Source organism: Eptesicus fuscus, chromosome 17, assembly GCF_027574615.1.
Source record: "Eptesicus fuscus isolate TK198812 chromosome 17, DD_ASM_mEF_20220401, whole genome shotgun sequence".
Taxonomy (NCBI): domain Eukaryota; kingdom Metazoa; phylum Chordata; class Mammalia; order Chiroptera; family Vespertilionidae; genus Eptesicus; species Eptesicus fuscus.
The window spans coordinates 16485846-16513659 of record NC_072489.1 but is presented as its reverse complement, the minus strand read 5'-3'; the positions used below and the strand labels follow the sequence as shown (position 1 = coordinate 16513659).

The 27814-nt window shown below is 41.6% G+C and overlaps 1 protein-coding gene across 1 annotated transcript in view; it reads right to left on the bottom strand.

Moving 5' to 3' along the window:
* USP54 (ubiquitin specific peptidase 54) overlaps positions 1–27814 on the bottom strand; it is a 115140-nt gene that overhangs the window by 67001 nt on the left and 20325 nt on the right. Inside the window, exon 2 of the mRNA XM_054728697.1 lies at positions 1655–2226. Coding sequence (XP_054584672.1) covers positions 1655–1801 — 147 coding nt within the window. The 5' untranslated portion in view covers positions 1802–2226. The remainder of the gene's footprint in view (positions 1–1654; positions 2227–27814) is intronic.

Genomic DNA, 27814 nt, shown 5'->3' with positions numbered 1-27814 from the left:
GGTAGTAATTAGTGAAAGTGCTTAAACTCTTCATATAGGCTTCATAGCATAGGATTTTTTATTTATTTATTTATTTATTTTAAATATATTTTATTGATTTTTTACAGAAAGGAAAGGAGAGGGATAGAGAGTTAGAAACATCGATGGGAGAGAAACATCGATCAGCTGCCTCCTGCACACTCCCCACTGGGGATGTGCCTGCAACCAAGGTACATGCCCTTGACCAGAATCGAACCTGGGACTCTTGAGTCCGCAGGCCGACGCTCTATCCACTGAGCCAAACTGGTCAGGGCTCATATCATAGGATTTTTTAATGTTTCCAAATAAAAATCTGGAAACTGGGAGTATGAAATCTTTATTACACAAATAAGCTTGACAAGATTCTTTTATTATGAATGAGGAAACTGAAATACTATTACCTATACAAGGTCACAAGACTAGTCTACAGAAGGCCAAAGAGTAGAATCCAGGTCTCCTAGTTCCTAAGTCCAATGCTTTTTATATCAATTACTCTTGTCTTTTCTTCTTGCATTAACAACTTATTTTCTCATTAAATCTAAGGTATAAAACTAATACTTAAGCAAATAATTGTCTTGGGTGGAAAATTTCATTTACTTTTACTCTGAAAAGTATAAAAGAGAGGAAAGGGATTACTTCAAAGTTAGGACAAGGGGTATGAACCTAACACTATGGGCCTGATTAAGTAGATCAGGAAGCTTTGGGATTCTGCGACCACTAAGGTGGCAAGCAACACCAAAAGAGAAAATCTAGAGTAGATAATCATCTTAGGAAAATTTACTTTCCACTAGCTCTGTTCAGGCATATTTAACCAGACACCAATTATGAGCTACTACGTGTGATCTCAGAGAAAGGAGATGAAGAAATGGACAAAGACTGGACTCCATTCAATATATATGCTAAAAGCCTGAAAATTATGATACAAGAAAGTCTGACTTGTGGAAAGAATTTTGCTTTTTTCAAAAAATATATTTTTTTATTTCAGAGAGGAAAGGAGAGGGGAAGAGAGACAGAAACATCAATGATGAGAGAGAATCAATAAAACATATTTTTTTAAAAATCAATAAAATATGTTTAAAAAAAGAGAATCAATGATGAGAGAGAATCATCGATTGGCTGCCTCCTGCATGCCCCACACTGGGGATTGAGCCCACAAACTGGGCAAGTATCCTGACCAGGAATCGAACAGTGGCCACCTCGTTCATAGGTCGACACTCAACCACTGAACAACACCAGCTGGGCAGAATTTTGCTCTCTATATTAGAGAAAAGCAACTAGGATAATAAGACACCTTGGTGTGAAAGGGGAAAAAAAAGGAAACAGGAGACTGATCAGGAAAAAAGGTCAATAAACAAGTAGTAAGATCATCTAGTCTGTGTACCTCCTCCCCTTTAGGCAGGTAAGTAGTAGTAGTTACAGTTATTATTTCACTATCATATTAATCCCCTTTTTACCAATGAGGTAATTGAGACTCAGAGATAAAGTGCCTTGCCTAAGATCACACAGATAAACCTAAAAAATGATCTTAGGGTGCTGACCTCAAACAGAGACTGTCAAGTATTACATTTAAGAGTTATTAGAAATACAGCACCAGTAACTAAAATACATTTACCAAAAAGAAAGAAATAGCCCTTACCTGCAAGGCACTATTAAGGAAGCAACTGTTTTGTCCTGGCTCATTGCTGAGGCCTTTGCTGGGGGCTATAGAGGTTGAGCTTCGAGGTGCAAACATCCCTTGGACACTACCACGGCCCCCTGAAAAATAATTTCTCTTCCAAGACATGATTGTTCACATTTAGCATGAAAACACAGAGGAGGTTTTGTGTCTTTTGATGAGGGAGTTTCTGTCTGCTGAAGTCCTTAATAGAAAGAGAATCCAGAATTTAATGAATATGTGTTGAAAGAATTTGAGTTTACAGCCTTCCAAACATCATATATGTAGCTCGAGGAATGCAGGTATCCACTTATATCCACATGAAAGAGCTGTCCCCAACTTGCTCCAAACAATGCCCAAAATTTAACATGGCACAGGACTAATATAAACAGAGAAATTCTTGAGTATTGTTTCCTTCTATTTTTCTTGAACTACCTCCATAAAATCCTGGTGAAGTGGCTGTAATCCTCTATTCCAACAGAATCCAGGATCAGGGTAAGATGTATTCCTTAGGCTTGTTAACAATGCTTCTTGTGGATTGAAGATTTTTCCAACTGGAAGGAGAGGCAGACAGATAAGCAAGAATCCAACACAACCCTCCTCGCCTTCTTTTGCCTTGTCCCATCATCCTCTGAAGTAAAAACTCAAGTTCTAAGCAACTGACATAGATTCCACAGAGCTAAGAAGCTTGTTTGAGTTATATGGGGCATTTGCTGTTGCTGCTGCTGTTTTTTAATATGCTCCAAACATCTTCTATCATTCCACCCAGAACTTCTTCTCCTCTTTTCCTCTGTGACTAGAATAGCCAGCTGTGCCAGAGAGCTTTAACAGAAAGGAAAAAAAAAGCAAAAGCTTGCGTCACTTAATGACTCTACTGGCTTTGTGCTGTTCTGCCAAGATCAACGTTGCCTCACCTCTCACTATAAACTTGAAACCTTGGCAAACAATTCCAAGAAGAAAAAAAACTAACAACAAAAAGGAGAAACCAAAGTGGGGGGGAAAAAAGTATGAGCAGCTTTACTTTCATGGGAAACTTCTCTGAAATTTTCTAGAAGAAAATTGATCTAGACAAAAATTAAAACGAAATACACACTTTCCAAAATCGGGCTAACAAAAAAATTACCAAGTAAGTACATACCAAACAAGGAGTTGAAACAGTTTCTTTTGGATATTGTAAGTAAAGAAATTTTCAAAGGTATTTTACATATTCATGGCTATTGAAAAGTTGGGAGGGCCAAGTTATCAGTCTGGACTCTGTTCAAGTAAAGATGTCACATCCCAGAGAACTACTCATGGTAAGTAAACTGTATGTCCTTAACATTAGTCCAAGAGAACTAAATCTTATCCTGCCCTGTCTGTTAGTATGTTATATTTTTGCCAGAAGATCAGAGAGATAATTTGGGCTATAAATCACTTAATCCTCATATTATATCCGAGGTGCTTACAATCAGAGACCATCCATTGACCAACATGAGTTCTCAACTAATTAAAATGCCAGTGAGGCAACAGGGAGAAATACCAAAGCAAGAACCTTCCTTGGAAGGTAATGCTTCTAATCTCCAGCTTCAAATTTTCCTATAAGGCTGCCATGACCACATAAGGAAAAAATTAAGAATAAGTGTCAAATTTGGTTTCTAACAGCTCCTCAACCTTCTCCCTTTTTTCCACCATCACATAAACCACCTAAAAAGGCTAAATGCTCTAATACCTTAATCATTCTCGGGGATGTCACCTAGCATCTCCACAGTGTGTCCATTGGAAAAATTGAGGCACAGAAACATTAAATGGTTGCACAAGACTGTTCTTTCTCTTCTCTAAATTCCCAGACTATTTATAATTTACATGTCATAATTTAAGTATTTGATTACACACTGTAGAGTTATATTATTCTCTATTTGTTTTATTACTCTCTATTTGTTTTATATGGTGTCAGTCATAAATCCTAAATATGACTGTATGAAATGAAATCCTAACTAGTGTCAGACATGTGCTAAACACTATACTTAAATTCTTTATTCAATCTCCACAACAGCCCTATCATGTAAGATTTAATAGCTACATTTTATAGAAAGTAAAGTGAGGCTTAAAGACATTAACTTGCCCAAATCAAAGCTGGTAAGTGGCAGAGCTAGAATTGTTTGCCTAATATACTGTGATCTAATTAAATATTTTGTTATACTACTAGAGGTCCAGTGCACGATTCGTGCACAGGGGTGGGGGGAGGGACTTTGGGGAGGTTGGCCCACCACAAGAGGGACCACGATGGGAGGTTGGCTGGCTGTGGGGGAAGGAGGGACTGCGGGCGGTTAGCCGCCAGCCCTGAGGAGGGAGCCAGCCCTTGGCCCCCCTGAGAAAGGGACTGCTTCTGCCGCCACCCACCCCCAGTTCCCCATCCCAGCCCAGGGCCTGAAGGCCCCGGCGGGGTCTGGAGAGGAGGCAATGGTTGCTAGGCCCAGGTGCAGAAGGAACAGATGCCGGGAACAGACACCAGTCGCCCAGCCACTGTGCGGTTCCCCACTTCCCCCCATCCTCCTTCCCCAGGGAAGGGAGAGGACAGAAGCGAGACAAACCCTTGTGTCCCGGGCTGACTTTCAATAGATCACAGCAAGGGAGCTGCTCTGCTATGTATGAAACCCTAACCCAGAAGCAGGTCTCTACGAATGGTTTAGCACCAGGGGCGGATGGGGGCCAGCTGGCTGGGGGAAGGGGCCATGGGAGGTTGGCTGTGGGAGCACACTGACCACCAGGGGGCAGACCTGCATTGAGCATCTGTCCCCTGGTCAGTGCGTATCATAGCGACTGGTTGACTAGTCATTCCAGTCTTTTTGGTTGTAACTGTCGCTTAGGCTTTTATATATATAGATTCCAAGAGCTCCTATCACAGTGCTAGTCATAAGGAGGTATTCAATAAATACTTCCTAATGATTAGCATGATACAATTTCAGGTCTCCCACACAAACTACACAAGACCCTCAACTCTACACACACACACCCTCACACACACCCAACGCAAGGTGCTAAGCAACTTCCAACAAGCCCTGTAGCATTCCTTCAGCTCAACTGCTGCAGAGGAATGACAAGTACCAAGCCTCCACTTTGCTCACAGCCAAAAGGACTTGGCAGGCAGGTGGGGCTTCCAATGTCCACATTAGGAGCTCACTGAAACTCAGCCTGCCCGAAGTACACACCCCTGGGTTTAGGGAGCAAAGGGAAAATAGACAATAGCAGAAAAAAAGATTCCAGGCTCTGAATGGCAGTATTATGTAGGGTAAAGCAATCAGTTCTCACATTCTAGGTGTGTCAGAAACTAGAGGTGAGAGCCAAAAAGAACAAAGCCCAGAGAGGCAATAACAAATGGTCCAAAGAAGTACTGATGACAAAATATTTCACTTAAGTGGCAGGGCTAGCACCAAACAACATGATTCTTTTCCAATATCATCTACTAAAGGCACATGAGAAAATAAGAGTTCTACCCACATGGCTCTAACAACCTATTTAAAAAAAGAAAAACATGCCCTGGTTGGTGTGGCTCAGTTGGCTAAACATTATCCCATGCACAAAAAGGTTGCTGGTTTAATTCCTGGTCAGGGCATATGCCCAGGTTGCGGATTTGTTCCCTCGTTGGGGAGGCAGATCAATGTTTCTCTCTCACATGGATATCTCTCTCCCTCTCTCTCTATTTCTCGCTCTCCTTCTCCCTTCCTCTATCTGTTTAAGAAACATTTTTTTCAAAAAAAAGAAAAGAACTTCTTAAGCAATACTGAAGTATTTAGGGGTAAAAGAGCATAATGTCTATAACTTACTCATAAATGGTTCAGAAGAAAAACAAATTCTAAGTATATATGTATATATGGAGAGTGTATGTATTTATATGTATATATGAAGAGGGAGAGAAAGAGAAAATGGTAAAGCAAATCAATATAGCAAAATGTTAACATCTAAATCTGGCTAAAGGGTATATGGGAATTCTTTGTACCATTTCTAACAACTTCTCGAAGTTTTAAATTATGTTTTTAATCTGAAAAGGAATTAATATCTACAAAATAAAAAGATTTTAAAATTATGTAAAAATTACCTTGTACTATATGCATATTAATGATCCAATGCAAAATTATAACTAAAATTACTAACCTGGTAGATAATAGTATCATTCCAGATGACACTGGCAATCTCAAACTAAATATATATAAAAGTATAGATATAATGACAAAATAAAATGGAAAAAAACTTGAATGCATTTCTGTGAAAAGGACAGCTCAAATACAGTATAATATCAAATTGCTATAAGGAGCAAGTGATATAGAATAATTGTGATATTATACAAAGAGGACTAGGACTAGACTTTGAGTTAGAAGAAGTGGGTTCAATTTCCACATTTTTACTGCTTTGTAAAATCCTAAACTACTTAGGTGTCCTGAACTTTGTTTTCCAGGTCTGTAATACAGTGACACAATACCTATTTCACACAATGGCTGAGATTTAATGTGATAAGCAAATGAGAGTACTAGCAAGTTTTCAAAATAAGCAATGAATAAGTTCACTTAGTGAGTGACCTACTATGCCTAAAAGCAGAAAAGTAAATTTTGGGACCTCAGGATACCAGAAAGTTGTAAGTTATCAGGAATAAGTCTTCTAATTGTATAAAAAGAACAATAAACCTCACATAGGATAAGTGATATGTCAGCTTAGCTAAGTGCTTGGAGAAACATTTGAATTTTACGATTATTTTAAAAATACAAAATTTCGGCCCTGGCCAGGTAACTCAGTTGATTAGAGCATCATTCTGATATGCCAAGGTTGCGGGTTCGATCTTTGGTCAGGGTACATACAAGAATCAAGCAGTGAATGCATAAATAAATGGAACAACAAATTGATTCTCTTTCTCTCTCTCTTTCTGCCTTTCTCTTCTCTCTCTCTCTCTCTCAAATCAATCAATCAATCAATAAAGAGCAGTTTAACTTAAAAAGACAAACAACTGAACCTATAACAAGGAATAGGGTAACATTTTAGAAGGTCATCAAAGAATGACCGTGTTCAACTAATCAATGATTCAAATGGAAAAACCATGAAGAGTATCTCTGTTTCTAATGAAGGAACAGTAAGTAACCCATTACTAGTGATTAAAGCCAAAAGTAACCCTAACATTAGAAGTCAAAGTGCACCTACAAGATATCCAAACAGTTTAACCAGGAAAGTTGCTCACATCTCTAGATTCTGTTATTCTATTGTAATTTACTTAAGGAACTATATTTTCCCTGATAAATCAACAGCCAATTACCTTAATTCCTTGGTACACTCCACATGTCATATTTAGCTAGTTTATTAATATTAATAACAGGAAGAGAGCAAAGAGGAGGCCAGACATTATAAGCATGGACACCTGAGCAGCTTCACCAAGAAGCTATAGCTTTATGCTCCCCAGGGAACCACCTGTCCATTCTCTGAAGATCACTGGGGGAATGGACCAAACAAAGGGGGTGATGGACAGTGAAGTCAGGGAAGGTGCTTGCTGTCAGTCTACTTGGGGAAGAATGGTTGGCTAGGGGGTAGATTCCAATGCAAGCTTGGATTTTAATCTTGAAAGGTTAAAATCCCCAGACAGAGAGTTCTCTTTGCGCTCTTGTTCTTGCTTTCTCTTGCTCTGTGACGCCCACTCACCCGTGCACTCACCTCCATAGCCATGTGGCCTTAAGCAGGCACATGGCCCTTGGCCATGCAGACTCCACAGGCAGGATGCTAGAATGGACTACTTTACATGTGGAGCAGAAATTCTGGGCAGTGGCCCTAATTCTGGCCCTGCTGAAGACAAGATTGGATTTCTTCCATGTGAGATGGACAGAGATGGGACCTAAGAGGGGAATCCCCCTAATTTACACCATCAATAAAGCTTTCCATGAAACCCCGTCTTCCCATGGAGGCCTCAGGAAATTATTTTCCTCACACCATCCCAAGAACTCCACCAGTAACAATTCCAAACTATATCTGTACTATCTTATTGGTTATTATGTGGACTGAAATTAGTTAATACATACAAAGTGCTAATATCAATGGCTGGCATACTATAAGTGTTATGTAAATGATTGTTATTATTACCTTTCAAACATCCCTTCCTCAAGGGCTCTTTTCCCTTTAACTATAACCACACAGAGATATCTGATATTCTTTAAAAAACAACAACAAAACCCAGCAACAACAAAGGCCACCTTGAACTTATCACCTATACCTACTGTCCTAATTAAAAATTTTTCAACCTTTCACTACTAAATGTCTCTACAATTAATAATTTACAACTGCTGCCTCTCCTTGATTACCATCAGAACATGGTACTCCTTACTCTGCCACCACAATTTTACTTCATGGAACATTCACTTTCTAAAGAAATCTAATTTCAAAACTTACTGGCTCTTCCCATAGGCCTTATTCTTCTTTTCTGCAACACCTAACTCTGGCTTACCTGATACTATACAATCCTGGATTCGTTGGGTGAATTAAGAAAACAAGAGAATGAATAAAATGAAAGAATGACAAATGAACAGTAGACCTATTGCTGACAGTTCATTTTCTCTATCCTTTGCTACTTTATTAAAAGTGGGCATTCCCTAAAGTTTAAATCAGACCTTCCTGCTCTTTTCTATAGCACTTCCCATGGTGTTCTCATCCCCTTCTCTGTCAGAACTTCAAACATTACTTCTGATCTGATAAATCACAAATCTTGTGAACCCCGAAACCAAATTACCAATACTTGCAAATTGTCCCACTTTTGTAACAAGTTGTACATATCCAAATCTGAAGTTATCTCTTCCCCTCTCCCTAACCCCCCCACACCACCACCTAAAATAATTCCTCCTCTGATCCTTCTATTTATTTATTTATTTATTTATTTATTTATTTACGTACTTACTTATTTTTACTAATGGTATCTCCAAAAACTCAGGTTTAAAACATCTGTAATGTTTTATTTCTTCCTATCCCTCTCACCCTTTCCTATCTACATCACAAAGGCCTGTCAATTCTCCCTTCAAAATCTCTGTATTGAGCCTTCTTTATCACTTCTATTGTCATCCCCCTAGTTTATACCACAATTACCTCCCATTTAGATTATTACAATAGCTAAGTTTTTCGGGCTTTCCATCTCTTGCCATTCCATTTCATTGATATTGGGGTTTTTTTATTAATATTTCTTTTTAACATGTGCCATTATTTATTTTTTAAAATATATTTTTATTGACTTCAGAGAGGAAAGGAGAAGGGGAGAGAGAGAAAAACATCGATGATGAGAGAGAATCATTGATCAGCAGCCTTCTGCACGTCCCCTACTGGGGATCAAGCCCCAAATCCCAGGCATGTGTCCTGATGGGGAATCATCCCATGACCTCCTGGTTCATAAGTCGACACTCAACCACTGAGCCACGCTGGCCAGGCCCATTATTTATTTGTGTACATTTTACACAAAAAAAGCAAAAAGCTTAAACTTCCTTAGCAGTAGAACAATATCAGTTACCAGCCAAAATGAGTTTTTGATAGGATCACTTCTACCTTTTTCAGGTCCAAGCAAGGAAAAAAGGTCTACTCTTATTGGTACCATTGTAATAACCTGGTTATTAATTAGTAACTGGAAAGGAGCAAAGGGAAGCTGCAATTTACACACATGCCCAGTAAGGTCTGGATGATATGGGAAGATGCTTGCCAATCACACCTGGGAGCAGGTCACTGGCCAAAATAGGCATAGCCACTGCAAGCCCAGGAAGATTTGATATTTAACTCTTGAATAAAGAAAGTTCCCTCTCTCTCTCTTGCTGCTCACCCCTGACTCCTACCTTATGGGGCTCTCTTGCTCTGCACTCACCCAAGTGGCCCACAACCATGTGGACTCCACACAATGGACTAATGGACTTTAACTAGCCTGATGCTACATCGAACCCAGCTCCACCATAAAATGGAAACTCTGGACACTGGCCTCGCTTTAGCTCTGCTAAAGCCTCAGCTGAACCTTTTATAGGACTGGAATAAGGGAAATGGAACTTTGGAACCTGAAAAATGTAACTCCATGAAAATAAAGCCTTTTACCGCATCTTCATCCTCCCATGTGGGCCTCCGAAAATGCTTATTCCAGCAGCGCCCCAAGAACCCCACTCCCACTAGCAATGGAGAAATTCAATTCTCCGGTAACATTACCACTCCTATTCAACACCATACTGAAGGCCCTAGCCTGTGCAACAGACAAGGAAAAAGAAGTCTAAAAATATATAGATTATAATGGGAGATAAAACTGCTTTTATTTTATTTACAGACAACATGATGTTCTACATTATAAAATTCCAAGGAAATTACAAAAAAAAAAATAATAATAAAACCTCTAAGAACTAGTAAATGAGGTCAGTAAGGTCACAAAATACAAAGTCTATTTTTAAAAAGTCAACTGTGTTTCTATATACTAGCAATGAACAAATGGAAATTTAAATTATTTTAAAGTACCATTCACAATAATACCACAAAATATAAAATACTTAGGTATAAATGTAACAAAATATATGTAGGACCTGTATGCTGAAAACTACAAAACATTGGTGAAAGAAATCAATCATTTAGGTCATAGTCGTAAATAAAAAACCTAAACTAAAAATTCTAAAAGACAGAAGAAAATTTTGTGACCTTTGGTTAAGCAGATTCCTTAAATACAACAACAATAGCACAACCCATTAAAAATATTATAGAACTGGACTTCATCATAATTAAGAACTACTATGTTTTGTAAGACACTGTTAAGAGAATGAGAATACAAGTGAAAGATCGGAAGAAAACACAGGGATGGGCAAAAGCAGATTTATAGATGTGAGTTTGTGAAACATAGTTTATCCTTTGTATTACTATTTATTTATTAATTATTGTATTTTCCATACAAACAACTGCAAACCTACTTTTTGCCAACCTCATGTTTTCAAATCACATAATGGATAAATTACTTGTATCCAAAATATACACAGAATCCTCAAAACTTGATAAGAAAAATTGCTCAGTTTTCTTAAATAGGGAAACCATTTGCGTTCACTGGTTTGGCTCAGTTGACAGAGCACTGGCCTACAGACTGAAGGGGTCCCAGGTTCAATTCCTGTCAAGGGCACATGCCCAGGTTGGGGGTTCGATCCCCAGTGGGGGTATGCAGGAGGCAGCCCAATGATTCTCTCTCATCATTGATGTTTCTATATCTCTCTCCCTCTCCCTTCCTTTCTGAAATCAATAAAAAAGGGGGGGGGGGGGAAATATACAGGCTTCCAGTCAAGATGGCAGCGTAAGTAAATGAGTACTCCTATCGTTCCACAATCACATCTAAATTACAACTAACTTACAGAACATTCATCATTCAGAACCACATGACATCTAGCTGGACAGAAGTCCTATAACTAAATATATAAAGAGGCTACACTGAGACTGGTAGAAAGTCTATAGATTTGGAGAGGCTGGTCCCACACCCATGTGTGATGGTTAAAAAGCAGGAGAGATATCTCTGCTGCAGAGGTCCCCTCCTGAGGAGCAAGGTGTTCCAGCCCCAAACCAGGCCCCCCATCCCAAGGTTCCAGTGCCAGGAAGCCTAGTCCCCATAACTTCTGGCTGAGAATACCAATGGGGGTGGTGGCTGAGTAAGACAAGGGCTGCTGAAGTCCTGGGCATTTTTCTTAAAGGGACCATATATGGACTTACTTGGACTCACTCCATCTGAGCTCCAGTGCTGGGGCAGCATCTCAAAAGGCACCAGGGACATAAAGGGAAGAACTGAATTGTCTGGCTCTGGGGCTAGGTCTGCAGGTTTAGCTTACTCCTAGACAGAAGTGCTGGCAGAGGCCATTGTTCCTATGCTAAGCCCTCTCCCGACAGAGCTGGCAGGCAGGCACCATATCTGAGTCTTCATCAACCTGATTAACACTGTTCACCTGCCCTGGTGATTTGCTGAGACTCCACCCCACCCAACTCACAGGTCCACTCAAGCCATTTCCAGGGGCTTTTCCATACCAACTAAATTTTTTTAAAACATACCAACTACTTTTTGGTGTTCGAGACAACGCTCCAACCAACCATGCCACCCAGCCAGGGCAATGGATGGATTTTTCACAAGTTTATTTTCCATAATTTTTTCTTGTCCACTATTCTATTGCTAACAGGGCAAAAACATAAACAAATAGAAAAAGTAAAGAAAGAAAGAAAAACCAAAGCAGTCAATCAGATCTATTTTGACAGCTTCTTAAAAATGGATTCATGTTCTTGATTGTGAATTTTTTACATTCCCATATTTTTATATTCATACTAGAGGCCCGATGCATGAATTCGTGCACGGGTGGGATCCCTCTGGGTGGCCTGCAGGGATCGGGCCGAAACCCACCGTTCAATGCCACCTGCAGCTCCTACTTGCCGCTTCCACTCATCCCAGCCCCACTGTGCCTGCCACGGGCTCACACCCAATGAGTCTCGATCAGGAAAGCCCTGCATGAGCCCTGCCATGAGCCCTGCATCGGGCGCCCTCCCAAGGGGAGTGGCCTGCGGGATGGGCTGAAACCGACTCTCCGACATCCCCCTAGGGGTCCTGGATTGTGAGAGGGTGCAGGACAGACTGAGGGAATCCCCCCACCGGTGCACAATCAGGCCAGGGAGGGACCATGAGAGGGCTCCAGGATGTGTCCGACCCATCTTGCTCAGTCCCGATTGGCGGACCCCAGCAGCAAGCTAACCTACCGGTTGGAGCATCTGCCCCCCTGGTGGTCAGTGCACATCATAGCGACTGGTCAACCAGTCAACTGTCTGCCCCCCTGGTGGTCAGTGCACGTCATGGCGAGCGGTTGAGCAGCCTTAGCATAACATTAGCATATTACGCTTTGATCGGTTGTTTAGTTGTTCTGCCATTCGGTCTATTTGCATATTACCCTTTTATTATCCTAATATATAAAAACCCAGGGTCCGTAACGACTGACCGAAGGCTGTACCCAACACCAGAAGTCAGTCCTGCAGTCAGTGCTGGGTAGCCATGGCGACCGAGCACTGACGGCTGCAGGTGCAGGCGCAGCAACCCAGCACTGACTGCCAAGGGGGCTGTGGATCTGTCCCGGGGAGAGGTCTGAAGAGAGAAGCAGGGTCTGATCTGCAGCCTCCGTGGCAGCTGTTGATCAGCCGTTGCCTCTCTCTTTCTCTCAGGGCTTCGCCAGCAGCTGCGCCTCTGTTTCTCTCCAGGCCTCCATGGGGGCTGCTGATCAGGCCCAGAGACGCTGACTGGCATAGAAACCGACCAATCAAAACCAAATCTGGGTGAACTGTGAGGAGCCAAAGGCTGCCTAGGAGGCGGAGCTTTTGACGCTGACTGGCATAGAAAGTGACTCATCAGAACCAAATTGGCCGGCAGGGGAGGGCAGTTGGGGGCAAGATCAAGCCTGCAGGGGAGGGCAGTTGGGGGTGATCAGGCCGGCAGAGGAGGGCAGTTGGGGGCGAGATGAGGCTGGCATGGGAGGGCAGTTGGGGATGAGATCAGGCCGGCAGGGGAGGGCAGTTGGGGGTGAGATGAGGCTGGCAGGGGAGGGCAGTTGGGGGCGAGATGAGGCTGGCAGGGGAGGGCAGTTGGGGACAACCAGGCCGGCAGGGGAGGGCAGTTGGGGGCGAGATGAGGCTGGCAGGGGAGGGCAGTTGGGGGTGAGATCAGGCCAGCAGGGGAGGGCAGTTGGGGGCGAGATCAGGCTGGCAGGGGAGGGCAGTTGGGGGCAAGATCAGGCTGGCAGGGGAGGACAGTTGGGGGCAAAATCATGCCAGCAGGGGAGGGCAGTTGGGAGCGAGATCAGGCCGGCAGGGGAGGGCAGTTGGGGGCGAGATCAGGCCAGCAGGGGAGGGCCGTTGGGGGCAAGATCAGGCCAGCAGGGGAGAGCAGTTAGGGGTGAGATCAGGCTGGCAGGGGAGGGCAGTTAGGGGTGATCAGGCAGAGGCAGTTGGGGCAAGATCAGGTCAGCAGGGGAGAGCAGTTGGGGGCGAGATCAGGCCAGCCGGGGAGGGCAATTAGGAGCGATCAGGCAGGCAGGCAGAGAGGTTAGGGGCAATCAGGCAGGCAGAGGGGTTAGGGGCAATCAGGCAGGCAGGCAGAGGCAGTTAGGGGTGGTCAGGCAGGCAAGCAGGTGAGCGGTTAGGAGCCAGCGATCCGAGATTGCAGGAGGAATGTCCCACAGGGATCGGGCCTCAACCGGCAGTCGGACATCCCTCAAGGGGTCCCCGATTGGAGAGGGTGCAGGCTGGGCTGAGGGAACCACCCCCCTCCGTGCACAAATTTCATGCACCGGTCCACTAGTATAAAATATTCTACCAGTAAAATCACTAATTTATAAGATTTAATTAAATGTCTAGCAACTTCCCAAATTTGAGAAACATTAGATGTTACCTCCAGGTCTAGCTACATCTTCTACTCACCCACTCCCTAATCAGACATTTCACCTAGCACCTAGTATGTGCTCCTCACTCTTCCTCCACACCAGGTAAACTTAACTTTTTTGTATAATGAATATGCTCTGCACTCTATTTCCTCAGTGTCTGGTCTCTAATAATGCCTTTACCTGGAGTGCCTTTCCTCTCCTTTTCTTTTTTAAAATAATAACTATTATACAAGGAACAGCTACATCAAAAGCATTCTCAGCCAAAACCGGTTTGGCTCAGTGGATAGAGTGTCGGCCTGGGGACTGAAAGGTCCCAGGTTCGATTCCGGTCAAGGGCACGTACATTGGTTGTGGGCACATCCCCAGTAGGGGGTGTGCAGGAGGCAGCTGATCGATGTTTCTCTCTCATTGATGTTTCTAGCTCTCTATCCCTCTCTCTTCCTCTCTGTAAAAAGTCAATAAAATATATTTTAAAAAAAAAAAGCGTTCTCAGATTTCCTCCCTCTCTCACCTTTCCATTTTCTTCATTTATTTCATCTTCTCTGCTCTCAGTGCAAGTGGGGCTTAGATTACAGCATTCCCATCCTCCCCCATGTTATTCGTGTACATAGACTACATTATATAACATTATATATTCCGTAAGAACAGCTTTTTATTCCAAACAGAGGTTGAATATAACAGACATTGAATCATTAAAAATTAACTAAAGAAAAAACTTGCTGTTTGATGGGTAAGTACCTAGAACAATCAATTCCAACATCCTGATAAATTCTAACTCTCCTTAAATAAAAGAGCCCGCAAAATGTCTATATTCAATTTGAGATACTGCAGACAAATTTTTGTAATGGAGATTATATCAATTGAATTAATATTTCCTTCTGATTCAAGCTGGAAAATAAAGACAGATAACCATCTACAACCATTAAAAAAAAAAAACCTAAGTGATTTGTTGATTCATGGGCTGGTTTTCTCAAACTCCCTAGTGAACACAATTACTCAACTCAAATGATTTTCTGAGGGTTGGTCTCTGGCAACTTCAAATTATTACATCATGTACAACAAGAATTGTATGCTGATAAAGGAAAGAAAGCTTTATTTTTCCTTTCATAAGAACTTAGGAAAATGTCGTTTATAATAAATTTGTCTAAAACCAGTAGAAAAACAAAAGTAAAAAGACATGAAAACATATTTCACTTTGTTACAAGTGACAAACTTTAAGAACTAAGAAATAACAACTGAAGGCTACTTAACCACTCCTTATGAAGATCCAGAGCTGTATACTAGTATATAATTTACTGACTTATCTAAAGAATGCAGCATGATAGTAGGAAGAACATAGTGGTTAAAAGTGCAGCCTCTGAGCCCAGCTGGTGTGGCTCAGTGGTTGAGCATTGACCTAAAAACCAGGAGGTCACCATTTAATTCCAGGTCAGGGCACATGCCTGGGTTGTGGGCTCGATCCCTGGTAGGAGGCATGCAGGAAGCAACCTATCAATCATTCTCCCTCATGTTTGATGTTACTATCTCTCTCTCTTTCTCCCTATCTGAAATCAATTTAAAAAAATATATTTTTTTTTAAGTGTGGACTCTGAGGCCCTGGCTGGGTAGCTCAGTTGGTTAGAACATCATCCCAGCACCCAAGGTTGTGGGCTCGATCCTCAGTCACGGCACATACAAGAATCAACCAATGAATGCATAAATAAGTGGAACAACAAATCAATGTCTGTCTGTCTGTCTGTCTGTCTGTCTCTCTCTCTCTCTCTCTCTCCAGCTCTCTCTCAAATCAATAAATAAACATTTAAAAAATAAATAATCATAAGGTTATTTTTTAAAAAGTGCAGCCTCTGCAGGGCCAATCATATTGAACTAGAGGCCCGGTGCACGAAATTCGTGCACGGAGGGGGGTTGTCCCTCAGCCCAGCCTGTACCCTCTCTAATATGGGACCCCTTGAGGGATGTCCGACTGCCCGTTTAGGCCCGATCCCGGTGGAAGATAGTACAATCCAGGACTGCTGGCTCCCAACTGCTTGCCTGCCTGCCTTCCTGATTGCCCCTAACCGCTTCTGCCTGCCAGCCTATCACCCCCTAACCACTCTGCTGCCAGCCTGTTTGCCCCAACTTCCCTCCTCTGCCGGCCTGGTCACACCTAACTGCCCTCTCCTGCAGGGTTGATCACCTCCAACTGCCCTCCCTTGCAGGCTTGGTCCCTCTCAACTGCCCTCCCTTGCAGGCCGGGTGCCTCCCAACTGCCCTGTCCTGCTGGCCATCTTGTGGTGGCCATCTTGTATCCACATGGGGGCAGGATCTTTGACCACATGGGGGCAGCTATATTGTGTGTTGCAGTGATGATCAATCTGCATATTACTCTTTTATTAGATAGGATAGAGGCCTGGTACAGGGGTGGGGGCCAGCTGGTTTGCCCTGAAGGGCATCCCGGATCAGGTGGAGGTTCCCTTGGGGTGTGGGGCGCCCTGAGCGAGGGGCCAGTGGTGGTTTGCAGGCCAGCCACGCCCCCTGGCAACTCAAGGGGAGGCCCTGGTATCTGGAATTTATTTTCCTTCTACAATTGAAACTTTGTAGCCTGGAGCAGAGCCAAGCCTGGGGCTCCCTCCGCTGCGGCAGCCATTTGTGTTGGGGTTATAATTGAAACTTTGTTGCCTTAAGCGGGTGGGCCCGGCCAGGGTGTGCAGAAAGCTTTGCTTCCCCTGTTGCCAGCGGCAACCCTGGCCTGCTCTTTCAAGCTCCATTCTGCCACCATTTGTTTGAATTTGTTTACCTTCTATAATTGAAACTTTGTAGCTTGAGTGGAGGCTTAGGCCTGGCAAGGGCAGGCGGAAAGCTTGGCTTGCTCTGTTACCTAGGAAACCTTGCTCTCTGTGGCTGTAGCCATCTTGGTTTGGGTTAATTTGCATACTCACTCTGATTGGATGGTGGGCGTGGCTTGTGGGTGTGTTGGAGGTATGGTCAATTTGCATATTTGTCTATTATTAGATAGGATAACATCAGGAAACACCATGCTCGTAGTGGAGATCCAAGGTGTACCATTCCCAAAGAATATAGTAATGTGAATTATACAACTTAGGGACCCAGAGTTAGAATTAGGGACCCAGAGTTAGCAAAGTAAAACAGGTCTGGGCTTCATCACCTAACAACTGTGTCATCTTAATCAAGTTATTGAATCAGTATTGAAGTCTCCCAGCACTACATCAGCAAAATGGAACTAATAAATAAGATCCATAGCATAGGATTATTATGCAAATTAATGAAATAAAGTATAGTGTATGTATAATTAGCCCAGTACCTGGTATTTAGTGAGGCATAAATGTTTTGATGATGATGATGAAAATGATGATGAATCTATATTCCAATCCTGCTCCATCACTTTCAAGTCATTTACTATCTATAATAAATGCAATTTGTTGAGAGTATTCAACAAATTATATATGCAAAGTATCTTCGGGCCAGGTACAAAATAGGAGCTCTATAAAGAGTAGCTATGATTATGATGACTGACCATCCCCTATACCCATCCTCTCTCCCTTCTCCATTTCTCTTACTAACACATCCATACACTTACCATAAAAATTCCATAAGATTAAATTATAACTGATGGCATAAACCCAAAGCAATATCAAATTGAGTGAAATGTATTCTAAAAATAATGCAGTCTCAAAACAATTCATCTAAGTATTATGATAACTTCCAAATTGTTCTTCCCCTTCTAATTCTATCTATAAAATATTGCCCAGAGCAGACTCAAATCAATCACTATTTAGTTCAGAAAACTTTAGTGATGAAATACTGTCAAAACTCCTTGGCCTTGCCCTGGCCAGTGTGGCTCAGTTGGTTGGAGCTTCGTCTTGTACACCAAAAGGTGACCAGGTTCAATTCCCAGTCAGGGCACATACCCAGATTGTAAGTTCCATCCCCGGTTGGGGCAATCTCTCTCTCTCCCCCTTTCCTCTCTCTAAAATCAACAACAAAAATTTGTTTTTAATTATAGAAAACCTACTTGTTCTTAAATGGCCTTCCACAATCTTAACCTATGCACATTTACAACCTCATCTACCATCATCGCCCTTAAAACACACAAGGGCGATGATGGTAGATTATCTGTCTATATTATCTTCTTCTCCACCCCGATCTTCCCAGTCCTATCTAATGCTACTAATCTTTTTCACTCAGTAAAACTGCTTGAAAAAGACATTCTGCTGGCAAATTATAGTATTAGATACTAATAATAGTCATACCCTATCAGGAAGGAATAGTTATTTATATTAATTCATTTTCCAAAGGATTGTCTAAATACCACTTCCCACCAATTGGGACTTAATCTCTCCCTCCCAGGAACTTGATTAATCAGTATTTAACCAGTGTAAGAGTACTTTATTAGACTACAATGTAAAAAGTTACATTGCTTCACACTCAACAGAGGCTCAATAGTAGTTAAATAAAAGAATGAATGAAGAACTAACTGTTGTGAAACACATTTTTTGGTTTAGAGATAACTTAGTTTATAAGCATGACCATCTCTCTAGCTCTTCCATGAATCTACTGTCTGAATCATATCATACCCAATTCAGTATCTTGTGTTTGGTCTATGGAAGAAAGATACTCTATGGCCAGTAGGACAAACACAACGTTCTTTCTCAAACAGATTGCTAATACCCAACCAGTTAACAGCTATGGATAAAGGAAAGAGAATCAATAGCAATTATATTAGACCCCAGGATAGCAAAATCATAACTATGAGTTCCATAAAGTTGCCCTATATTATCCTCTGATTCAATAATTTAGAACCAGAGATTTCCCCTAATTTTTAAACCACTAAAGCTTTTTAATTTAAATCCTTGGTTGCAACTATGCATTATTTATGAATCATTATAACACACCACTACCCAGATTATTTCATCACAAACAATAATGAAAGCATGATGGCTCTATCAACAAGAGGAAAATAGGAAGGGAAACCACTGACTGCACCAGCTTGACTCATTTCTGCTGGGAGAACACTGGTACTGAATGGCACAAGCAACTCCAGTGTGACAGACCAAGCACATGACTGGGAAGGTGACAGAGGATACCAGGGAAAGAAGGGCATCTATTTAAAAAAAAAAAAAACCTCCTCTGTAGGGGAAGGAGGTGGAAGGATGGGCAGGGATCCACTGAAATCTATTCTGAAAGCCTTGACAATACTCAAGCAAAAACATACCAGACTCCAGGTTTTGAGCCAGTTCAAATCCTAGCTCTACCACTTACTTCAGGAAGTTACTTAGCCTCTCCAGCTTTTTCAGCTGTAAAATTATGATAATAGTAAATACCATTTAGTGAACATCAACTCAGTGCTAGGCACTAGAAACATGGTATACCCTTTAATTCTCACAATTAATCTACCAAACAGGGATTATTTTCCTCATTTTGCAAAAAAGAATACTCCATGTTCTTTCTACCTATGCATGACTGCTTGGGGGGGGGGGGGGGGGGGGGGATAATACTACCTACCTGGCAGGACTGTAGTGGGAATTAGAAGCAAAGCACTTAGCACAGGAACTAATACCTGCCACATAGTAGGAGCTCAGGAAATCACTATTGAACAGTAATAAAATCCCATGAACAAGTTTTTCCTTACAATGTCTACCATGAAAATGGCTTTTAATTAGCAGTACTTCTGCAGAACCCAAGGCTCCAACTTATAGCGCCTTGAAATATCAGAGTACCATCCATTCTGTGTAAAAAATAATAACATACACACACAGTTTCTGTTTTAGTTGAAGATCAAAACAAACAATCCAAAAAAATAGAATGATATGAAAGTGACATTGACTCAAATATTAAATATTTTACTTTCCAAAGGATTATAGATCTCATGCCTCTAGGGAGCAGGTATTAATGAACAAATCTAACATCCCAAAAATAATTCCCAGAAGCATCTGTTATCCTGAAGTATTCAGAAAACCATTTCCCAGACTTGACAACATATTGCCAAAATCTTAGTGAGTTTTGCCAACAACATTCTGCTAAGAGGAAAAAAGAATCATTCTGATTCTGGAAGTAAATGCTACTTTCCACCTTAGCCACAAAATAAGATCTTTTCTTCATTTTTATTTTTATCAGTGAAAATATGTATAAAATCACAAATAACCTTCTATTAGAAGGAAATTTAAAATATTAAACCCCAAAACCCTTGCCCTTAATTTTAACAAGCTCAAGAAAATCTATGAGAATAGCTTTTTAAACCAATAATAAAAATCAAATTATCAAAGCCTTGATAATTGAAAGAAAAAAGGGAAGAACAGAAACAACAGTCAGCATGAATGAAGCCTCCTGAAAATTAAGAGTCCTAAAACTTCAATTTCAGAGTTTGAAATGTGGCTGTTAAAGGCAATACTTCACAATGACTAACCAGTTTCCTACATTCCTCATCTACCCAATTTTACCACAAGAAAGATACTTACCCCAGTGCACACTCAACCTCCAGCAAAAGGCCTCCAGCAATCACAAGGACATTTGTGGGGCAAGGGATACAGGAATGGGGAGGGACAAGGGGGAAGAGCTAGAGTTGTGGGGAGGGAAGGGTCGGAGGGAGGAGACAACTGCAGCTAACAACAATGGGAAACTGTGAATCTAAACCACAAAGTTTTCCCACAGAACAGGATAACAGGGAAAGAGCAATTCTTTATACCACCTACCAGGAACTCGGCACTGACAATTCATGATAAAACTGAAAAGGTGGAGCCCCCAAATAAATGCAAACAAAGTAAACTTAAGAAACTAACCAAAAGTAACTTGAAAGGACAAATCACAAACTTCATAGAGGCTTAACAAAAACAATTAGGAGGCTGTTTCCTCCAGGGGCATTCCTGATGACAAAGGTCAGCAGTATAACAATAAGGTTTGCAGGGTGGCAGCTGCTTCCAAAAGAAGGGCCAGCAGTAAAAACAGTCCTTTGCGCTCAGTCAAAAAGAGCACTAAAAGGCACTTTTATAGTGCTTTGGCGAAAAACTAAAACAATGTCATTATTTGAATTCTTTTTTCAGAATTCCAAGACTGTCAGGACTTAAATGATTTTAACAGGCAAAATTCCTGCAACTTTCTTAAACAATGCACACTCTTAAAGAAAAAATGTTGTGTAAACTGAGCTGTTGGGTTCAAGAATCCATTTTTAAATGCACTGGATCTCAAATGTTTCCAAGCCCAAAGGCGAGGACAGAGAAAGATCTCCACCCCTCTCTTAGGGAAGAGGCCAAGTTCTATCACCAAAAACAAATAGCAGGCAAGGTCTTGCCCCCAAACTGTGACCAGTCAGCCCAGAACTTACATTTGTAGGCAGGGCACAAAGGCCCCAGAGCACCAACACACCCTTCTATGTATCACTCCAGTTATAAAACAGCTTTATTGAAAGGAGTTGTTTTATAGGCATACTCATAAAAAACTTCATCAGCAGAATCCTAGCCAAATATGAAGGTCTGTTGTATTTCTATAGGTTGAGAAAAAATATGAGAGTTGATGTTTAAAAAATATTTAAGATTTATTGGTAAAATTAAACAGATGTGGGCAATGCCCAAAACGAATTAAGCTCTTACATTTTAACAATATACTAAATTAAAGTAGTACTTTGGCAACAAGAAAATACCCCCATAAAAAAATTTTTTTAAATAAAAAAGAAGACCTGGCTAAGTAGCTCAGTTGGTTAGAGTGTCGTCCCAATATGTCAAGGTTGCAGGTTTGAACCCCCGTCAGGACACATACAAGAATCAACCTGTTAACATAAAAACATTCAAACCTGTAAAGAATTTTTGTGAGTTTATCTGAGCCAAACTGTCGACAAATGCCGGGAAGCAGAACCTCAACGAATTGAGATAATGCTCCTGAGAATGGCGGGTTACATCAATATTTATACATTGCAATCAAAGGGGGGACCATAGGACATGGGCTACATGAAATCCATTGGTGATAGACTAGAGAGGTGGGAGAAAGCAAAGGGGTGCGGAATCCCTGGGATTGGATAAAAAGTAAAATGATAGACACATACTTAGATGGGTGCAGGAACAATTAACATGATAACAATGAAGGAATTTGTGATATCTGTCCTGGTGTCCAAACACATTAGGTTGTGCCCCAAGGGGTCCAGAAAAGGGAAGTTACAAGTTACCCAGACACTTCAAGGGTATGTTAATATAGATGCAAAAAGACAGGCTCAGTTAAGGTAAAGGTTGACCTTGTCAGTGAAGATACCAGTGTAGGATGTAACTACCCACCATAAATGCTTTTAGTTAAAAGTTTAATTTCAGCCCTGGCCGGTTTGGCTCAGTGGATGGAGCGTTGGCCTGCGAACTGGGGGGTCCCGGGTTCGATTCCGGTCAAGGGCACATGCCTGGGTTGTGGGCTGGATCCCCAGTGTGGGACTTGCAGGAGGCAGCCGATCCATGATTCTCTCTCATCACGGATGTTTCTATCTCTCTCTACCTCTTCCTTCCTCTCTAAAATCAATAAAGATATATATATATATTTTTTTTTTTAAAAAAGTTTAATTTCAGACCATCCTTTGTGGTTACTTTAGGTCTCTGAGTTTGTAAGATCGCCATGCAGGCCTTCCCTGGGCTTGTCAAGTTAGCATGTGGCCCCTTTCGTCCATAAACCAATGAGTGGATAAATAAACGGAACAACCAATCAATGTTTCTCTTTCTCTCCTCCTTCCTTTCTCTCTCTAAAAGTATTTTTTTAAAAACAGGGGGAAAAGCCCTAGCTGATTTGGCTCTGTGGATAGTGTTGGCCTGCAGACTGAAGGATCCCCAGTTTGATTCTAGTCAACGGCACATGCCCAGGTTGTGGGCTATATCTCCAGTGGGGGGCATGCAGGAGGCAGCCGATCAATGATTCTCTCTCATCACTGATGTTTCCATATCTCTCTCCCTTCCTCTCTGAAATCAATAAAAACATTTTTTTTTAAAAAAAGGGGGAAAATATATTCCTTTTCTTTCATTAACATTAGCATTCTTAACTCAGATCTAGTGCTGGGTAGGGATGAGGCTATTAGTGCCATTTCAAGTGTGAAGCACAGCATCTCTACTGATCAGTGCTAAATGCAAAAAAAAAAAAATGTGCAAATAGCAAGGTCAAGCTCTCTAAGTCATTAAGAGATGGTTACATATTTTATTATGGAACTAATCAAATAAAACTAGAGTACTGGAGCAGAGTTAGAGAGTTTCAACCCTGATTACAATGCAACTAGGTAACATGACTTTCCAAACCTCAGCCAGGCAAGGTAGATTATCCATGGGGAAATCTCACCCTAATAGCTTGTAATCTCTTTTGAAACCCCTCAGAAACTATATATATACATATATGGCTAATATGCAAAGTGTCCCCTCGGGAGTTCCACCAGGACACCAGGAGTTCGATCAATCGCTATGACGTACGCACGCTGACCATCAGGGGGTAACATGGAAAAAAGGAAGGCCCCGGCCAGCAGTTGGAAGGCCTCAATCAACCCTCATCTCCAGCCAGGCCTAGAGACCCTACCCATGCACGAATTTCATGCACCGGACCTCTAGTTTTACATAAAATTCTCATACATACATACTTCCTTGCATAAGTTATATTTGGACATTTCTTATTTCCTTTTTAAGACTGCACAGTAGATTCTGTCTCATAGAGAAAGAGAGAACTGCATCAAGCACTGAGCCTCTCCACCCAAAATAAATTGAGTAACTAAAGATTTGTTCTAGGTAAATGCCAATTTGCCAAATTGCCTTTAGGGGAGCTTTCCTGGGCATGACTGGTAGGTCAAGAGGGAGAGTGATATATATGGTTTTATATTAAAGGACTGAATGAAGAAAACAAGATGAAGTCAGTATAGCTAAGCTGACTTAAAATGGAGTCTGTATAGTCATCCTGATAAAACTGGTTTAGACCAAATGGGCTAAAGCATGAGGAATAGATTTTATTTTACTTTTAACTAGTCTGAAAACTTAAACTTTTGAACTTTTCAGTTATGCATCTGTCAGCAGGGGCGGGGGGGGAGGGGGGAGGGATGGAGAGGAGGTACCCCAAAAAACGAACTAAAAAAAACAACTTAAGAACCAGCCTGGAAGCAAAATCTCAAAGGATTGAATCAAAGGGGAAACAAGGAAGGTTATGAAATCCACTGGTGGTTAAGATTAAGGAGATGGGAGAAATCTCTAAAATGGAAAGATACATACTTATTTTACATTGGTGGGTATAGGAGAGTTAACATTTACAGTAAATAGAGATGGTATGGGGCAACAAGATCACAATGAGGAGTCCTGGTGCAGGTGGTTATGTAGTAGGTAGATAGGCATGAGCAGAGAACGAAACATAGGCCAGGTGCAGAGGGTTACCAGGACAGAGAGCCCAGGGTGCCTAGCAATAGGCAAAACTACAAGCTCTTGCACGACCACTCCCTTAAACATTAATCCCTGGAGATAACATCTAAGCCTCAGCTGTGTTTCAGCTCTATACCCAGAGAAGCAGCAAAATCAGACAGAGTGACACCATGGCTGACATCAGGACCAACTGCACTGACTAATGGCCCCCTGCCCTGGCACCAACCAATCAGTGGAGACCATGACCCTGAGGGGGCACACCTGAAAAAGTTGATGAATATTCTACTGAGATCCTCTCCTGAGACCTCCAGGTAAAAGCCCTTAAGATGGGGACCCTGAGTGTGCTCTGTCTCTTTCTGGAGCATGCCTTTGCCTTTCCTCCCTCTTTCATCTCTCAAGGCCAGTATCTCCCTCTCTCCTAAGCTCCAAGGGCCCTTCTTTCTGTAACTTGTTTCCTGAGCCCATTTCTTCTGTGGCTCACTTCTTCTGCCTCTGTGACTTCCTAAATAAACTTTCTCTTATAGTTTGAGTCTTGGCTCTGAATTCTATCTTAGCCAGAACTCAAGTACCAAGGTTGCTGAACCAAACTCTAACACCTGGTGGCATTTTACAGCCAACAATTATGCCTCAGAAAGGTCTGGAAAATGTAGGTACTTACATTCCAAGGGTATGTTATTTTAGATGCACAAAAACAATGGACAGGATTCACTTAAGGTAAACATGAACCTTTTCTAAGGAAGCATACACCTGGGACTTGACTACCCAACATGCTGCCCAGTTAGGAATTTATGATCATATTATCCCAAGTGATTACTTTTGGTCACTGAGCTTGTCAGACCTGCCATGTGGTCCCTTTTTTATTCATGCCATCAATGCCTGGAGATACATATAAATCCTATAGATAACACTATGCAGAACTTAGGGAAAAACGTTCATGTGTCCAGACCACCAGACATCTGAAAGATTACCATCTCAGACCAATCCAGAGGCTAAGAATTCAGGACAGATTCTTCTCAACAGTGTATTTTTTACTATAAGTACTCTCAGCTTTTTTTTTTTTTTTTTTTTTTCTTTCTTTCTTTCTTTCTTTCTTTCTTTCTTTCTTTCTTTCTTTCTTTCTTTCTTTCTTTCTTTCTTTTCTTTACCAGGTAGCGTTTTTGATTTGCAAATTCTAAGACCTTGGAATAAAACGTGGTGACTTTTCATTTTAGCAAAGCCTTCTGATTCATTTATGCTCAGTCTAAAGATGTCATGTTTAAATGTCCAGGGATCCTACATTTGGATGACTAATTCAGCAGTACTTTGAAATAACTGTGCTTCAACAAAACTTGTCATATTATTTCAAGTATTTTGCAGGCAATGTTACACCCCCTTGGTCCACCTTTGACAATAACAGACAAAGGCCTCTGGAAAAATCCTCCTATCTAATAATAGAGTAACATGTAAATTACCATCACTCCGCTACGCCCACGATTGGGCGGCGGGAGGCTGGGGGGCGGGACTCGGGGTGGCCTATCCGGCCATTGAGAGGCACGGATCCACTGCCACTGAGGGGGGCTACCCTGCTGTTGAGAGGCGCAGGAGATCCGAGGCCGCTGAGGGGGCCTGCCGCGGACACCCAGCTGAGCCTCTCAACAGCAGGGTAGCCAGGTGTCCGTGGCAGCCCCCCTCAGCGGCCGTTGAGAGGCGCAGGGGGCAGAAGTCCCGCCCCCTGCGCCTCTCAACAGCAGGGTAGCCCCCCTCAGCAGCCCCGGACTATCAAAAGCGTGGGAGCTGGGTGCCTGTCTGCTCCGGCACCAGGCCTTTCAGAAGCCTCCACCGAGCCGGAGGCTTCTGAAAGGCCTGGTGCACCAGCGGACAGGCACCCAGCTCCACCGTGAAAAGCGAAAGCGTGTAGGGGACCCTACACGTGCATGATTCAATCATGCACTGGGCCTCTAGTATAAATAATATTAGCAGAAAGAACCTACCTTTAAGATTTAAATAAAGCAATCAAGAGAAATGGGGTGAGGGATGAAAAAACACAGGCTGAAAAGTCCTATCTGGTCAGATCCCACAGCCTTTCATTATTGGTCTCCATAAGCAAGCAGGGTAGGATACAGCAGAATATTCATTTTAATGAAAGAATAACTTGCTTAAGAGACAAACAGAATTTCTCCAGGAAAAACAAAGGTGACTCCCTCCTGGAGTAACCCAAAGCAAAACCATTATTATTGGTTTTTACTTCTGAAATGCTAATGATAATGTTGATTTTGGCAGTAAAGACAGGAGCTGAGTGGCTTCATAGCAGAAGCCAAATTGGAAAATAAAATCTAAATGAGCCCTAGCTGATTTGGCTTAGTGGACAGAGCATCTGCCTGTAGACTAAAGGGTCCCAGGTTCGATTCCGGTCAAGGGCACATGCCCAGGTTGCAGGCTCGATCCCCAGTGGGCGGTGTGCAGGAGGCAGCCAATCAATGATTCTATCTAATCATTGATGTTTCTATCTTTCCCTCTCCCTTCCTTTCTGAAATCAATAAAAAAAATATATTTTTAAAAAATCTAAATGAAAGAGCTAAAACTATAAAATTTCAGAAGAAAATATAAGCCCTGGCTGGTGTGACAATTGATTGAGCATCATCCTATGCACCGAAAGGTCACTGGTTCGATTCCTGGTCAGGGCACATACCCAGGTTGTGGGTTTGATCCCCGGTCAGGGTACATTCAGGAGGCAACCTAGCTGTTTCTCTTTCACATTGAGGTATCTCTCTTCCTCTCCCTTCCTCTCTATCTAAAAGCAATAAAAACATATTAAAAATATATAAGCATATATATATATATATATATATATATATATATATATATATATGTATGTATGTATATCTTCATGCTCTTAGGTTAGGCAAAGTCTTAGATATGACATAAATAGCAAAAGAAAAATAGATACATTTTACTTCATCAAAATTAAAACTTTTATGCTTCAATGGATATCATCAAAAAAGTAATGAGACACCCCAAATAATGGGAGGAAATATTTGCAATTGTTTATCTAGTAAGGGACTTGTATTTAGAATATATAAAGAACACTTACAACTAAGTAATAAAAACAACCCAATTTTAGAATTGGTATTTTTTTTTAAATCCCAATTAAAAAAACGATCTTAACATACATTTCTCCAAAGATATACAAATGGGTAATAAACACATGAAAAGCTGCTCAACAACAGAATATGAAGAGAGGCAGGAAGAGTGACTTTACAGTAGAGAACCCTAACAACTAGTGCCTTAGCCAGGTGATCAAGGTCAATATGATGTGATGAGAATGGCACTGTATCTCTGTAATCTTCCTCCCCTAAACTGATAACCCTAGTCTAATTATGAGAAAAGTATCAAATTCCAATAGAGGGATATCCTGCAAAATT